Below are 15020 nucleotides of genomic sequence, written 5' to 3'. Positions count from 1 at the left end.
ATCTTGGATACTGCTGAATTAGATAAATTAGCACATGTTTCCCTTTTCTTCTTCCAGCAACAATTTCCGTAGTCAAGAGTTCTACTAAAGAGAATTCTGAACCCAACTGTAGTGTTTTCCCTTTGCAACATATAGATACAATATATCTACTTTTGTAAGTTTAAAATTGTTTTGATCTGCTTTCAAAATTTTCTAATAATATTTTTATTGCACACTGCTTTTGGGAGCCCTGATAAGCAGTAAAGTGTTCAGCATTTTTAAAAAATAAATAAGTAAATAAATACTAGATGTGGTGATGTGAAATAGCACTAAGGAGGCCGAGCCCAACTGGGACAAGTTGCCTCCAACATAAAAGTGCAGAAATAATAAAGCTATCCCCTTTCAGCTCCTATTCTGCATAAGCCAGCTTTAAGTACACAATGGACATAGGAACAAGGCAGCACCTGCCCTTTTGAAAACAGGTCAGTGTTGTGAATATACCATTCTGAGCACAATGTCAGTCATCTGTCTGTCACGACATTAATATACAGTTCAGCAGGAATACGGTTGGATGGCATCAGCAGTTTAAGCCACTGTTCTCAGTGGAACGGCTGCCAGCCCAATGCAGAGCCTCTTTACCACAAAGCTGTTTTTCCATTCAGTGCATCAGAGTAGCTTCCTGCATACTATGAAGATGGTCACACAGGGCTGCTCCTGTCATTTCCAAGGCAGCTCGATATGGATGCACATGCTAAATTATTTGTTCACGGAGCCTGGGGATAGAAACCTGTGCTCTACTGTCTGATTTCATACAGTCTCCAGCTTGAACTCCATCCTGATGCACTTTTATTTCATGGTGGTTGCGGCTGCTAAAATGTGAAGCATAGTGACTCTTGGTAAATGCTGGAACTCTAAGCTTTGAATCTTCTGTTCCTTATCTAGTATAATTTAAATTGTTTTTTACTATTCAAAAATTGTATTTCAGCTGCTTTATGTTTCTTTATATCGACTCGATCTCTTACATGGATATCATTTCCATGACCTTTCATTCTGATATCACAGTGTAATTGGTGCCATACACCACTTAACTCTCACATATGTACTGAATTGTATGCCGTTGTTTGTTGGAATCCGCCCTGAGTCCCTTCAGAGAGATAGGGCAGAATAAAAATAAAGTATTATTATTATTATTATTATTTATATATTTTCCCAGCATATGGTGTAGTTCCCCTTTCTTTCAAGAGGCTATGTCTCCTCCCCTTTAAACTGTAATTGTTAGCTCCCTAAATCAGAAATTGAGACTATAGATTTTTATAGCAAAATGCCCTTCTGAAATCAAGTAAAGAATAAGAAATATTAGTATGCCTTTCTGGAAAGAAGTTGCTTATAGATGCCATACTCTACCATAGCTTTTCCTCACCACCAATTTCCTTGTGCTATATACATCAGGTTTTTTTGTTTTGTTTTTGTTTTAAATATCAAAACTAAGCAATCCTTTTATTAGGAAATGTGCTGGGGAAAATCTCAAAAGCATTAAACCTCCTGAAAACCTTATATAAAGTATCAGCTTTTTGAGGAAACTGCCACAGCTCTTCAAAGCAGTATAGTCAACACTGACAGTAAAATTACACCGCACAGTGCTTAGCCACAGTATTTAGATAGAAAATCAATGTAGGCACAAGCATAACTGAACTGTCTCTGTATACAATGTGCTGAAGACAAGAACAGGGAAGGGCTGTGGCAAGCATATTTACAATTCTGTATGTCAACCACATTTTGCACACAGCTGCCAGCTAATTTCTGACTGTTAGCCTTTCTATAGTGTTTTACATCACAATCAGATGATAGAAAAGTGATGTCCTGGCAGCTGATGTTTCCCTAGTGCCAAGGGAACTCTGGTAACAATATCTATGACTTCTTTTGTACCAGTTTCTAAAGAGCAAGTAATCCTCTAGAGAAGGATCCCTCAAAATGGTGCTCTCCCTCCTCTTCCAACTCCCATAATCTCAGGATAGCACCGCTAATGACAACACTGGTAAGATGATGAAATTTGTCCTGGGAGGGTGATGCCCTTAGTAAAGAATTAGGGCATGGGTTGTGTGCTCCTGCTGATATCAGAAGCATGATCTTACTTACCCCTTCTCATTTAGCATTGCTTACATGACAATAGCATATATCATATTAACTATTTATTAAACTGAAGTAACTGTCCTTCTGAATGTGTATTTGTGTCACTCATGAAGGAATAATGGCAATGTTAAAGGACTGGGTACAATAAATAAATTTGGATGAATCTCACAGGTGGTCTCACTGTATCTTTGAACCAGAATCCTGTTGTGGCCACACATTTGCATGAAAATTGTTGAGAAAATAGTTCTGTTTCTTAAACATTGCTGAAACATGGTTCCTATACTAAATGCTAAAGGCCAGTGACGGCAAGCAGGCGAGAAAGGGGTGGGTGGGAGAACAAGCAAGGGGAGTGGGCAAATAGGCTAGGCAGTCACTTGTTACAGGACCCAAAATTCTTAAGACTATTGAAAATGTAGCTCATTCAAATGAAAGTCTAACTGGATGTTTCATAAACATTTGGGGCATCTCAGGTTCAGCCTCCCCAACACCTCACGGCTTATTACAAGTATTTTATTGTATTATAACTTTATTTTAACTTATACCCATGACACAGATATGTAATTGTTTTTTGACTGCTTTTAATTTTTATATTTGCCATTTTTAAATTTATTGGGTTGTGTCATGTAATTTTGAGCCATCCTGAATCCCCATGAGGTGAAAGGCAGGGTAGAATTAAAGTAAATAAATAAATACAATAACCTAGAAACATAACTTCTTGACACATCATGTCTGACTCACAGCTTATCAAAGTATCCAATTCTAATATTCACCATAAGAGGGTCATCTTTACAGTAATTAGACAACGACTTGGTTTTTCTTTGCCCATACATTACCACCAACACAGATCCAATGGCTTTCATGTTGAAAACATTAAAAAGCAACGTTTTAGAAAGTTTTTAGGGAAAGAAGGTTTTAAACTGAGTATTCACTTGTATATCAAGTCCCTAGGTAAAGGTAAAGGTTTCCCCTGACGTTAAGTCCAGTCATGTCTGACTCTGAGGGTTGGTGCTCATCTCAAATTCTAAGCCAAAGAGCCAACGTTGTCCGTAGACACCTCCAAGGTCATGACTGCATGGAGCGCCATTACTTTCCCACCGGAGCTGTACCTATTGATCTATTCACATTGGCATGTTTTCGAACTGCTAGGTTGGCAGGAGGTGGAGCTAACAGTGGGCGCTAACTCCGCTCCCGGTATTTGAACCTGCAACCTTTCGGTCTGCAGGTTCAGCAGCTCAGTGCTTTAACACACTTCGCCACCGGGGCTCAAATCCCTAACCAACTTATATAGTAAGTTACACATAAGACTGCTGAAGGTGAACTTTGTTGGTTACATGTCGACTGATATCAGCTTCCTAACACACAAAACAGTTGTACATCACTTAAACTCAAAGAAAAGGCTGCTATCTTTATCCTGTGCCAAAGAATAGTTCTAACATAAATGTTCCTTCCCTTAAGACCTTTCTGACCCATTTCAAACCTGACCAATTCCAAACCTCAAAGTAAAGAAAGAATGCAAGATAGGGGGCAAGGAGCCCTTTGTACAAACACAGGAGAAGTCTCTGTAACTTAAGTCAATGTCCTCAAAAATGACTTCTTTTCCCTTTTTAATGTAAATAGCACTAAGTAACTTATATGGCAGGAAAAAACAGGGGGCTCAGGAACAGTTTGAAAGAAGGTTTAAATTTGCCTCAAACACCAACTGACTCCATTCCCTGATGGCAGGGAAGCAGACTTAACGGACAATTTTCCTCACCTACTATATAACTAACATCTTTATATCTGTACTACCTACATAACATATACACATTGCCCTGAGCTGCCACACAGAGGGCTATAAACGTAAGACAGAAAGAGCTTTACTTACATGAGTCCAGCCCTTCCACCGTATGTGTACTGAAGATAACCAGTGGGAAAAAAATCCCATGACTGATCAAGGTAAGCAGCGATGTTGTGGTGCCCTTTGTTGATACCATTCCATGGTACATCTTTTAGATACCAAAAAAAATTAAATCTTTTTTCTCCCTCCAAAGTTTCAAGGTTTTGCTGGTCAAGGTGAACTCTATCTACAACAAAAGGAGAGAGAAAAGAGTTAGATAAAACATCTAAGTGGAACAAGGGAGAAATGAAACAAAATGCAAGAAGACATTTGAAGAGATTCAAAAACAATGAGGCTGGGAGTCCACAAAACAAAGAAATAAACCTGCCTGAATGGACTCATGTTCTGTTGCATAGTACAGAAATGATAAAAAAGACATATATCTGGGAGTGGAGGTAAAAGCGAGAACCCACCTGACTATCTGGAGAATTAATTCTACAAACATCAGGTAAACCAGTTTTACTAGACAGATGCTTCTGTTTTCACAAAGAAATGGCAACCAAACTAGACTAGACTAGACAGATAGAGGATAAATAAATAGAAATATTTCATTACACACCCGTAGGAAGGGGGGCATTCAACCTGAAATCCCCCAGGAAAAGAAATCTCCAGAGTTTAAAAACATACGTTCATCTAACCAAAACCGTCATGAGAGGAAGTCAGATAGAAAAGCAAGCTGCAGTGTCTGAATGCCACAACAGTATTACAAAAGAGCACAGCTATTTACATTCAGGGAAGTGACATCATGCCTTCCTCTCAATACACTACTAGATCCAATCCAATGGTCTATGTCACCTTCTATATTCAGAGCCTAAGCCAAATACCTAAGCAAAAACCTGTCCTACGGCAAGTTGTTTCAGGAAGTCAATAATGTATCTAAGGCACTCGTAAATGCAATCCAGAGCTGTTAGTATCATATAACCACTCTGGTCCCAATCAATTTAAAGAGTCCCCTGATCTCAGGTACTCAGAATGAGATTTCAAAACATGTAAATAAAAAATGGATGACTCACTAATATAGATTTTGAAATACTGGCCTAAATCCAATTGCTAGTCTCAACGAGAGCAGGCCCATCGAATCCGTGGAACATAAATAAATGTTGGGGTTGTTGTATGTTTTCCAGGCTGTATGGCCACGTTCCAGAAGTATTATCTCCTGACATTTTGCCCACACCTATGGCAGGCATCCTCGGAGGTTGTGAGGTATATATATACCTCACAACCTCTGAGGATGCCTGCCATAGATGTGGGCGAAACATCAGGAGATAATACTTCTGGAACATGGCCATACAGCCTGGAAAACATACAACAACCATGTGATCCCGGCCATGAAAGTCTTCGACAACACATAAATACATTTTGTTTCCCCAAATTCCTTTTAGTAGTTCTAATCTAGATGGGACTAGCAATTGGAAATTTTTAAGTAATAGACATCTTTAGGGGGAAAATTAACTTAAATGATATTTCACTGAAGTTACAGCACTATTGGAGGGGATCAAGAATAATTACAAAAAGCTCCAAGACATCTAATATTATAAATTACCATGGATCTAAGTCAGTAGCAACTAAGAGTTTGGTACAATTAAGAACAAATGCACTAATGGGATTGTTTTAGCTCAAATTCTTATGGTTCTTTGGTGAAAACAGCAATGCAGGCAACCTTGCTATGACTCCATCCCTAGATATCAGTTACTTCTGTTGCTATGGAGCGAAGAGAGGGCTTCCACCAATCCCTCAGTGCTGCAATGCAGTGTCACTACTTCCTGATCATCTGTTTACAAAGTACATGGCTTATCTCTTAATACATAAGAAATGCTTTGAAACAAATATGTAAGCTGATGAAAAAGCAGCCGGGAAGTCAAGGTGCTCAAAAGAGAACTACAAAGGCTTTATTGCTCCCTATCTTCACTGACTAGTATAGATCACCATAATCCCTTATGAGAAATATGGTCAACCAGGGCTTGGAAAAATGATTTTCATAAGCTTTGACAAAACCTGAACGCAATCTGACTCTTACTATATATTAGAGTAAACAACAAAGGAAACCATGCCAGCTTTGTATTAATACAAGTGACCAAGCAAACACAGTGCAGAAACCCCGCAGCATGGAAATCTTAAATTGAAATCAAGGGGGAAATTAACACACGTGTATGAACTAGCCCAAGTCTTGTGATCTTCTCGCAAGGTCTTTTCCCCATCCTATTATGTTCACAGGTACATGTTGGGATAATGGTAGAAGGACTAGTTCAGCATTTTTCAACTTGGGGGTCAGGATGGGGTGTCAGCGGGGTCACCAAAGACCATCAGAAAACACATATTTCTGATGGCCTTAGGAACCCTTTTGGCAGAGAAGGCTGAAGATCTCTCCGCCTGTCCCTCCCTTTTTGAAAATAAATGGCGAATCCTCCCACCAAAAACCTTCCTCCTGCTGTGATTGGCTGGCCTCTCAGCCAGCCTCTCAGCCAAGGGGAGGATTGTTTCTGAGATTTCAAGCAGGGAGGGGAGAGCAGGAGTGCTCAGCATATCGCAGCATGCTGCACATGCAAGGGTGAGGGAGCGCGTGCGAGTCCCTTCAAGGTGGGGGGGGGCGCAGACTGAGAGTGGCCCAGCAGCATCAGGAGGAGGAGGAAGAGAAGCAGATTAGGTAATTTGTAATGTTATTTATTAGGAAAAAGTCAGTCTTTCCTTTCATTTTTTATTAATGCTTCCATTAGAAAATGAATAAGGATGTGGGTGAACTACAACTTTGAAAATCATGGGTCAAATCCACCAGTATTCACAGTTGGCCGGGTCAGGTCTGTGTACCAAGTTTGGTCCAGATCCATCATCAGCTGGGTTCAGTGCTCTTTGGATGTGGGTGAACTACAACTCCCATATGCTAAGGTCAATCACTCCCAAACCCCATGTGTTTTTGGGGTCTGTGTGCCCAGTTTGGTTCAGATACATCATCAGTGGGGGTCATAGGATGCATGGAGAACTACAATTACCATCATGTTGGGTCAATCCCCCCAAAAATCCCACCAGTATTCAAAGTTGGTCATATTGGGTATTTATGCCAAGTTTAGTCCAGATCCATCATTGTTTGAGTCCACAGTGCTCTCTGGATATAGATGAGGTGGTGTGGGGGAGGAGGAAGATCGGTCACTTGCTGCCCAGGGAGAAGCGCAACAGAGTTCTTGCGACCCTGGAGAGGAATAGGTGTGGTAGTCTCCAGGACAGAGCCCCCGGTCTTAAGGTTCTGCTTTTGAACGCCAGATCCGTCAACGGTAAGACAGCTGTCATTCAGGATTTGATCCTGGATGAGGGGGCGGATCTGGCATGCATCACCGAAACGTGGTTGGACGAGCTGGGTGGAGTGAATCTCACCCAGCTGTGTCCACCGGGTTTCGGGGTACATCAGCAGGCCAGGGCTGGGGGGCGGGGAGGAGGAGTCGCTGTGATCTTTCGGCAGTCCATCGCCCTGATCAGATGCGCCGTTCCGCAATCTTTGAGGTTCGAGTGTGTCTTCTTGAAGGTGGGAGCCCGAGACAGCTTGGGGATTCTGCTGGTGTACCGTTCACCCCGCGACCCAGCAGTCTCTCTGTCTGAGCTAGCAGAAGTGGTCTCCAATTCGGCCCTGGTCTCCCAACAACTCATAGTTTTGGGAGACTTTAACATCCATGCCGAGACCACATTGACAGGTGCAGCTCAGGATTTCATGGTTGCCATGACGACCATGGGGCTGACTCAAGTTATATCTGGGCCCACACATCAGGCAGGACACACACTGAACCTTGTCTTTATTGTGGACGGTGGGACAGTCAGAGTGGAAGAGCAAAATATCCTTCCATTGTCATGGTCTGACCATCATCTGATCTGTTTCGCCGTGTCTTCTAACCTCCGCAGGGGTGGTGGACCCACTAAGATGGTCCGCCCCAGGAGGCTGATGGATCCGGATGGACTTCTGAGGTCTCTTGGGGATCTTCCTGTTCTGGAGACTGGCGATCCTGTCGATGTCCTGGCTGATCGCTATAATAGTGAGCTGGCTAGGGCACTTGACACGATTGCTCCCGAACGTCCCCTCTCGCTTCGTAGAGTCACGTCGACTCCTTGGTTCACTGAGGAGCTGGCTGTGATGAAGCGTGCGAGGAGGGGACTAGAGTGCATCTGGAGGAAATCTCAGGATGTGTCTGACCAAGCACGGGCTAAAGCCGCTATTAAGGCTTACTTCGTGGCTCTGCGAGCAGCCAGGAAAGCTTTCACGACTGCCCGCATAGCGTCTGCAGCCAACAGGCCATCGGAGTTGTTCCGAGTTGTTGGGGAGCTCCTGTGGCCTCCCGAGACCCAGGGGCTTCCTGATGACTTGGCAACTCGGTGCAGCAATTTCGCGCACCATTTTGCAGGCAAAGTTGCTCAGATACGCCGTGAGTTGGACTCCAGCTTAACTGTAGTTCCAGCGGAGGTAACCGAGGTACCTGTCTGTCCGATCTTGTGGGATTCTTTCCGGCTTGTTCTTCCTGATGACGTGGAGGGGATTCTTGGGTCTGTGAGGGCGACCACTTGCGCTCTGGATCCTTGTCCTTCTTGGCTGGTTAAGCTGGCCAAAGATGGGTTGTTGGATTGGTTTGTGGCTATTATAAATGCCTCCTTGGGTCAGGGGTCAGTTCCATCCTGCTTTAAGCAGGCAGTAGTAAAACCATTACTAAAAAAGACCTCTTTAGACCCATCTGTATGTAACAACTACAGACCAATTTCCAACCTCCCATTTTTGGGCAAGGTTCTAGAGCGGGTGGTTGCCACGCAGCTCCAGAAGTTCCTCGATGACACTGATTTTCTGGACCGCTCGCAGTCTGGCTTCAGGCCTGGGCACAGTACCGAGACGGCTTTGGTCGCCTTGGTGGATGACCTCCGCAGGGAACTGGACAGGGGGAGTGTGACCCTGCTGGTTCTCTTGGACATCTCAGCGGCTTTCGATACCATCGACCATGGTATCCTTCTGGGGAGGCTCTCTGGGATGGGGCTCGGTGGCACGGTTCTGCTGTGGCTCCAGTCCTTCCTGGAGGGCCGTTCCCAGATGGTGAAGCTGGGGGACACCTGCTCGGACCCCTGGCCATTGACCTGTGGGGTCCCGCAAGGGTCTATTCTATCCCCCATGCTATTTAACATCTACATGAAACCGCTGGGAGAGGTCATCCGGAGTTTTGGAGGGTGTTGCCATCTCTACGCAGATGACACGCAAATCCACTACTCGTTCCCATCTGACTCCAAGGAAGCCCCTCGGATGCTGAACCAGTGCCTGGCTGCTGTGGCGGACTGGATGAGGAGGAACAAGCTGAGGATCAATCCTGACAAGACAGAGGCCCTCCTGGTCAGTCGCGAATCGGATCGGGGTATTGGGTGGCAACATGTGCTGGACGGGGTCGCACTCCCCCTGAAATCACAGGTCCGCAGTTTGGGGGTCCTCCTGGACTCAGCGCTGACACTTGAGGCGCAGGTGTCGGCGGTGGCCGGGAGGGCCTTCGCACAACTCAAGCTTGTGCGCCAACTGCGACCATACCTCGTGAAGTCTGACTTGACCACGGTGGTGCATGCCTTAGTTACCTCTAGACTGGACTACTGTAATGCGCTCTACGTGGGGCTTCCCTTGAAGACGGCCCGGAAACTACAATTGGTCCAGCGCTCGGCTGCCAGGTTAATTACGGGGGCGAGTTACAGGGAGAGATCTACTCCCCTGTTCAAGGAGCTCCACTGGCTGCCTTTTATTTTCCGGTCCCAATTCAAGGTGTATACCATCACATATAAAGCCCTAAACGGTTTGGGACCCACCTACCTTCGTGACCGTATCTCCTACCACAAGCCTACACGATCCCTTCGCTCATCAGGGGAAGCTCTCCTGTCCCCACTCCCGATATCCCAGACCCGCCTTGTGGGAACAAGGGAGAGGGCCTTTTCTGCTGTGGCCCCCCGATTGTGGAATTCTCTGCCCGCGGAGATTAGGCAAGCCCCCACACTAGCAGCCTTCAAGAAAGACTTGAAAACATGGCTCTTTCACTGCGCTTTTGGAGAGTAACCATTTTATATTTCTTTTCCGTTGCTCCCCCTAATATCTATCCTCCAGAATACCCCACTCCCTTATGACCCTGTTCGCTGTGGTTTTTATTTTTATGTCTTTCTCACCCCGAGTTTTAACTTAATGTTCATGTGGTCTGCCCTTGTTTTTATTGTCTCCTTGTTTTATTTTGTAATGGATATTATTTACTGTATTGTTTATTGTATTGTGTTGTGCTGTTCTTTTATATGCTGTTTACATTGTATTGTTTTGGGCGTGGCCCCATGTAAGCCGCCCCGAGTCCCCATTGGGGAGATGGTGGCGGGGTATAAATAAAGTTTTATTATTATTTATTATGAACTACAGCTCCAAAACTCAAGGCCAATGCCCACCCAACCCCTCCAGTATTTTCTGTTGATCATGGGAGTTCTGTGTGTCAAGTCTGTTTCAATTCCATCATTGGTGGAGTTCAGAATGCTCTTTGATTGTAGATTAACTATAAATCCCAGCAACTACAACTCCCAAATGACAACATCAATCCCCCTCCCAACCCCACCAGTATTCAAATTTTGGCGCATCGGGTATTTGTGCCAAATTTGGTCCAGTGAACAAAAATACATATCATATCAGATATTTACATTATGATTCATAACTGTAGCAAAATTACAGTTATAAAGTAGCAACAAAAATAATGTTATGGTTGGGGGTCACCACAACATGAGGAACTATATTAAGGGGTCGCGTTATTAGGAACGTTGAGAACTACTGGTCTTGTTGCTGGTTGCTCCCAGGTCTACATGTCCCTTTCTAGACAAATTAGACTGTCATTCTTCTGGTTGCTCCTTTAACAGGTGGGTTAAGACTGTTTCAACAGGCCTTTTGGGGATAAATACTTGGGAGAAAAGATCTTCAGATTCTGTGATACAAATTTGGCACAAATACCCGATACGCCCAAATTGACCGATTTTCAACTGTTTTTAATTTTATTTTTTAACTTTTGTATGATGTACATTTTAAATTATATTCATTTTAACTTTTCTAAGTGCTATCCCAGATTGGGTAAAAGTTAAAGAGTGTGACGCCTCTAAGCTGCGAGAGCACTGGGAACCAGACACGGAGGTCAATAACAATCTAATATCTTTATTAAAGTAATAAAAGAGTCAAACAAAAATAAGCAGAGTATTTAGTCCAGTAATAGTCCTTTTAGGAAAGGTCAAATATAGTCCAGTAATGTGAAGTTAGATGTCCAGTATTAGAGTTCAAAGTTTTAAATCCAATAACCGAAACACACTCAAACTTCCAAGCAGTTTGAGTGGGGAAATAAGCAAGATCTTCAGAGAGTCCCAGGTTCAATGTCCAAGGCTAGGATAACAAGGCAAGGCAAAGTTGGTCGTGGTGGAACTGAATCGCAGTCCAGACTTGGCAGGTAGACGAGACGCAACGCCCGGTCTACTCGAGAGTCGCGCGCCGCAGGAACTGGAGGCGATGTTGGTTTCCCAACTGACATGTTGACACTGCGATGGCCAGCCTGCGCGTAGAACTTTTATGGGACTTCAAATCTCCCCTCAACCCAGGTGCCTGAACACTTTTTCCCAAGGGAAATGGACTGAAGACAACAACTTGCCAGATGCAAACCTCCCTGGAAACTCTCAAGGGAATCGGTTTAATTAGCGTCCTCTCTCTCCGCTAATCTCACGCTTTTCCTCCTATTCTCCTTCTCAGAGCGGAATGTTTTCAGAAACAATCTCCTATCAAAAGGAGCACTCTCCGGGGAACCAGGCTCTGTTTCAAGGGCTTTTGTAATTAACTTTGGGCTAAAACTGTCAACAGGGAACATCTGGAAGGGAGCAGAATCTTGCTGAGTTGGCACAAACCCCATATCCTCTTCAGTCTGATCCATAATGGCTGCGGGGTCATGACTCGAGGGTCCCTGAGACATCACAAAGAGTATCAATATGGTAACATTTAAAAATAGAAAAAATTATATTTGTGTGAACAGATGAGCAAAATTTATATGGCAGCTGTAACTGTAGGTTCTTACAGACTGTACTGTACTGCTTCTTTTGTCCTGAGCATGCTTTTATTGGAAATTATAGAGAGGATATTTTATGTGTTGAAAAGCTTATATCTGAGGGAAACTGGAAGATCTGAAAGAGCAAAGAGGCTGAGGGGAGCGAAGGAGAATATGTCAAGAAAAATATACTATCTAAAGATTGTAATGGTTGACCAAATGGTCCATGGTTGACCAAAGGGTCACTATCAAGGCATCTCAGCAATTGCCATGCTGTTCAGCTACTCTTGGGCATATCAAGGTTCTCAAGCAGCTCTATCCAGCAGTCTGTTTTAGCATTAGCTATGGCTGTAGATAGTTTTTGGCCTGCTGCTATAGTCTCATCACTGTATGGATTCTCTTGAAATAGTCTGTGATATTCCTGTATCTGATTTAGCGATTCTTCATTTAGGCCTGGTAGGTAGCTTGTGTGACAGCCTCTAGGGATTGAGAGCCTCGAGGATCTTTTCACAGCTTCTACAAACAGATCATAGCCTTCTATAGAAGGTTCTATGTCAGGAATAGCTGCTTCCAAGGTCTCTGTAAACTTTGTCCAGTTAGCTTTATTGAAGTTATATCTTCTGCGGAATGGGACACTTTTTGGTCTTACAGCTGCATATGCTACGTAGCATATTAGTCTGTGTTGAGTATTTATTGGGTCTGTTCTTTGCTAAAATACTGAAATAGTTGCCTGATTTCGACAAACACTGGCACTCTAATAACAAAGGGCTACTAGGAAAAAATATTTTGTTAAATAAAGAAATATGGACCAAGGACAAATTAGGGAACCAAACTCCAAGCTTTTCTGAAGAAAGGTATATCAAATTCTTACGTAATAGAGATAGTACAATATTGTCACACTATATTGATGGGGAGGGCAGTTCCCTTGAAATTCAGTAACGGTATTCAACAGATTGTTAGCTGCTGATGGAATGAAGGTTATCCATTAGAGATAAAGCACTCAAAAGGAAGATCCTCCCATGCATAGAGATAAAGCTGCTCAGAAGAATTTTTCCTTTTTACTAATGCACAAAAATGCTACCATACTTCAAATTGTACAAATTTGTGCACAACAGTGAGACAGGGAGAGGACATTTATTTTCTGACTGTGGCTTTGATTAGTCTTTGGTCCAAAGCAGCAACACTCTTATTACACTGCACATTAGTGGCTAAGTAGAAATAAGTGTGGATTAGTACTTTGCAAAATCCTCTGTGTTGGTATTATCTTTACTTACTTTCTACTCTTAAACAGAAAACAGTTTCTACCTGCGTCTCACATCCAGTTCTGCCAGAAGTCTCTCAGCAGGACTTTTCTTGTGTTCTAACAAGTGTATGAGGCCTGGCTGACAATCTTTAGACTGCACTGTAAACATCTTCATTGGCAGGCTAAAAAAAGTGTTTCTTTCACACTAACTAATCATTTGCTGATCTCAGCAACTCACATGGGCATAAGTCCCAGACTTCAAGCCAAAGAAACCCTCCCCATGCAATCCAAGGGCATGAGAAAGACACAGCATGAAGTAGACATGTTCCGGTGCTTTAAGGACACACACAAGCAAAGTTATGCAGCCGTGAGGACCAAAGGAAAAAAATATTCGTCCTCTTTTAAATACTGCACAGGAGAGTCAGTAGATGTCATGTGCTTAGTTTTCAAATGAGAAGAATCCTTTAGATAAATATTTATATGTTATTCATTAGCCACTATATAGCCAACATAGTATAAACAGTATTTCTAAGGGGAAAACATCCTGAACAAAACAATCCTGGAACAGTTCACAATGGGTAAGCTAAAACAATTTCCACTCACAAGTTAAGTCAGGAATGAACATCCAAACTTGACAGAGCAAATTCATGAATACTGTGCCCTCAGGCAGAAATTCCACAGAAAAGCATTTGATGAAACAAAAAATTTACTGAAGGTAGAATTCTTGAAGCCGAAGGGCTGCAGCATTTATTTCCATGTCATGGAAAACATCATTATGTTTAAGGCCTCACAGCTTTTAACAGCCCCCACCTCCATGTACAGGACTTCAACTACCATTAACCTGAGCCAGCATGACCAGTTGTGGCTTCGTATCTGAAGGATGTCAGATTGGAGAAGGCTATCTTTAAATAACTAAATTTATCAGGGTGATTACTCCTTGTGCAAAACACTTATCTATACATATAAGCATCCACAGATATTTGAAATTTTCCAAATATGGCAAAATACGTCAATAAAAATCCTACATAAACTTAACAACTACTACCCACCCATCACATGTAAACCTAAAGATACAGACAGCATTCCCGAGAGGTCAAAGATTTAAATAAAAATACTTGTGACAGCCAATGAGAGAAAAAAGTGTTTGATGCGTAATCTGAAGAAATCCAATTTACTTTTTTGTGATTAATTCAGCAGTTCTGATCAACTGAATTTAGTTCAAAGCTTTTTAAAGAAACATGTACATTGCTTTAGAGCTTCCATATTGAATCATCAACTTTCAAAATTGAATTTCTATGTAGATGAGCTAAGAAATATATTTAAAGCAAACTAGAACTTTCATAAGCTCCATGGAAAATGAGCTTATTCCTATTTTAAACATTCCTTGGCAAACAGCTTGAAAATAGGGCACTGCCTATCAAATCATTGGAAGGGAAGGAGAGATGAAAGACAGCCAGTGTAAAAGGGCCTGGACTTCAGTCTAGAAGCCTAGGTTTGAAAGATTCAGTGCGGTCACTAGGCTTTTCTTCACACCAACAGCCAGCTCTACATCCCATAGAGCAGGGGTTTTTAATCAGAAGTGTGAATTTGATTTTTTAAAATCAACATATTATCTTTGTTTTCTCTGATATCAGCTGGAATATAGCATTTTCGTAACATAAATGTATACCAAACATTACAATTGTATTTATTTCATATCACACTGCAGTTGTTGCATACCTCGAAAAATTGCTTACGCTCATCTATATTTTGA

At 42.6% G+C, this 15020-nt stretch overlaps 1 protein-coding gene and 1 long non-coding RNA gene across 5 annotated transcripts in view; one reads left to right on the top strand and one right to left on the bottom strand.

The window, feature by feature from the left end:
- The window catches only part of susd6 (sushi domain containing 6), an 85159-nt gene that overhangs the window by 34092 nt on the left and 36047 nt on the right, over nucleotides 1-15020 (bottom strand). For 3 of the 4 annotated variants that reach the window (XM_062968065.1, XM_062968064.1, XM_062968062.1), the window contains one exon: nucleotides 3974-4172. In XM_062968065.1, coding sequence (XP_062824135.1) covers nucleotides 3974-4094 — 121 coding nt within the window. In that variant the 5' untranslated portion in view covers nucleotides 4095-4172. The remainder of the gene's footprint in view (nucleotides 1-3973; nucleotides 4173-15020) is intronic. The other variant, XM_062968063.1, reaches the window with a different exon arrangement.
- On the top strand, nucleotides 1880-4322 carry LOC134295457 (uncharacterized). Its single transcript, XR_010002026.1, has 2 exons — nucleotides 1880-2014; nucleotides 4140-4322. It is a non-coding gene; the product is annotated as an uncharacterized LOC134295457 (long non-coding RNA).

This window comes from Anolis carolinensis, chromosome 1 (assembly GCF_035594765.1).
Source record: "Anolis carolinensis isolate JA03-04 chromosome 1, rAnoCar3.1.pri, whole genome shotgun sequence".
Lineage (NCBI taxonomy): Eukaryota > Metazoa > Chordata > Lepidosauria > Squamata > Dactyloidae > Anolis > Anolis carolinensis.
Note: the sequence above shows the minus strand (reverse complement) of the source record. Positions and strands in the feature narration are given on the sequence as shown.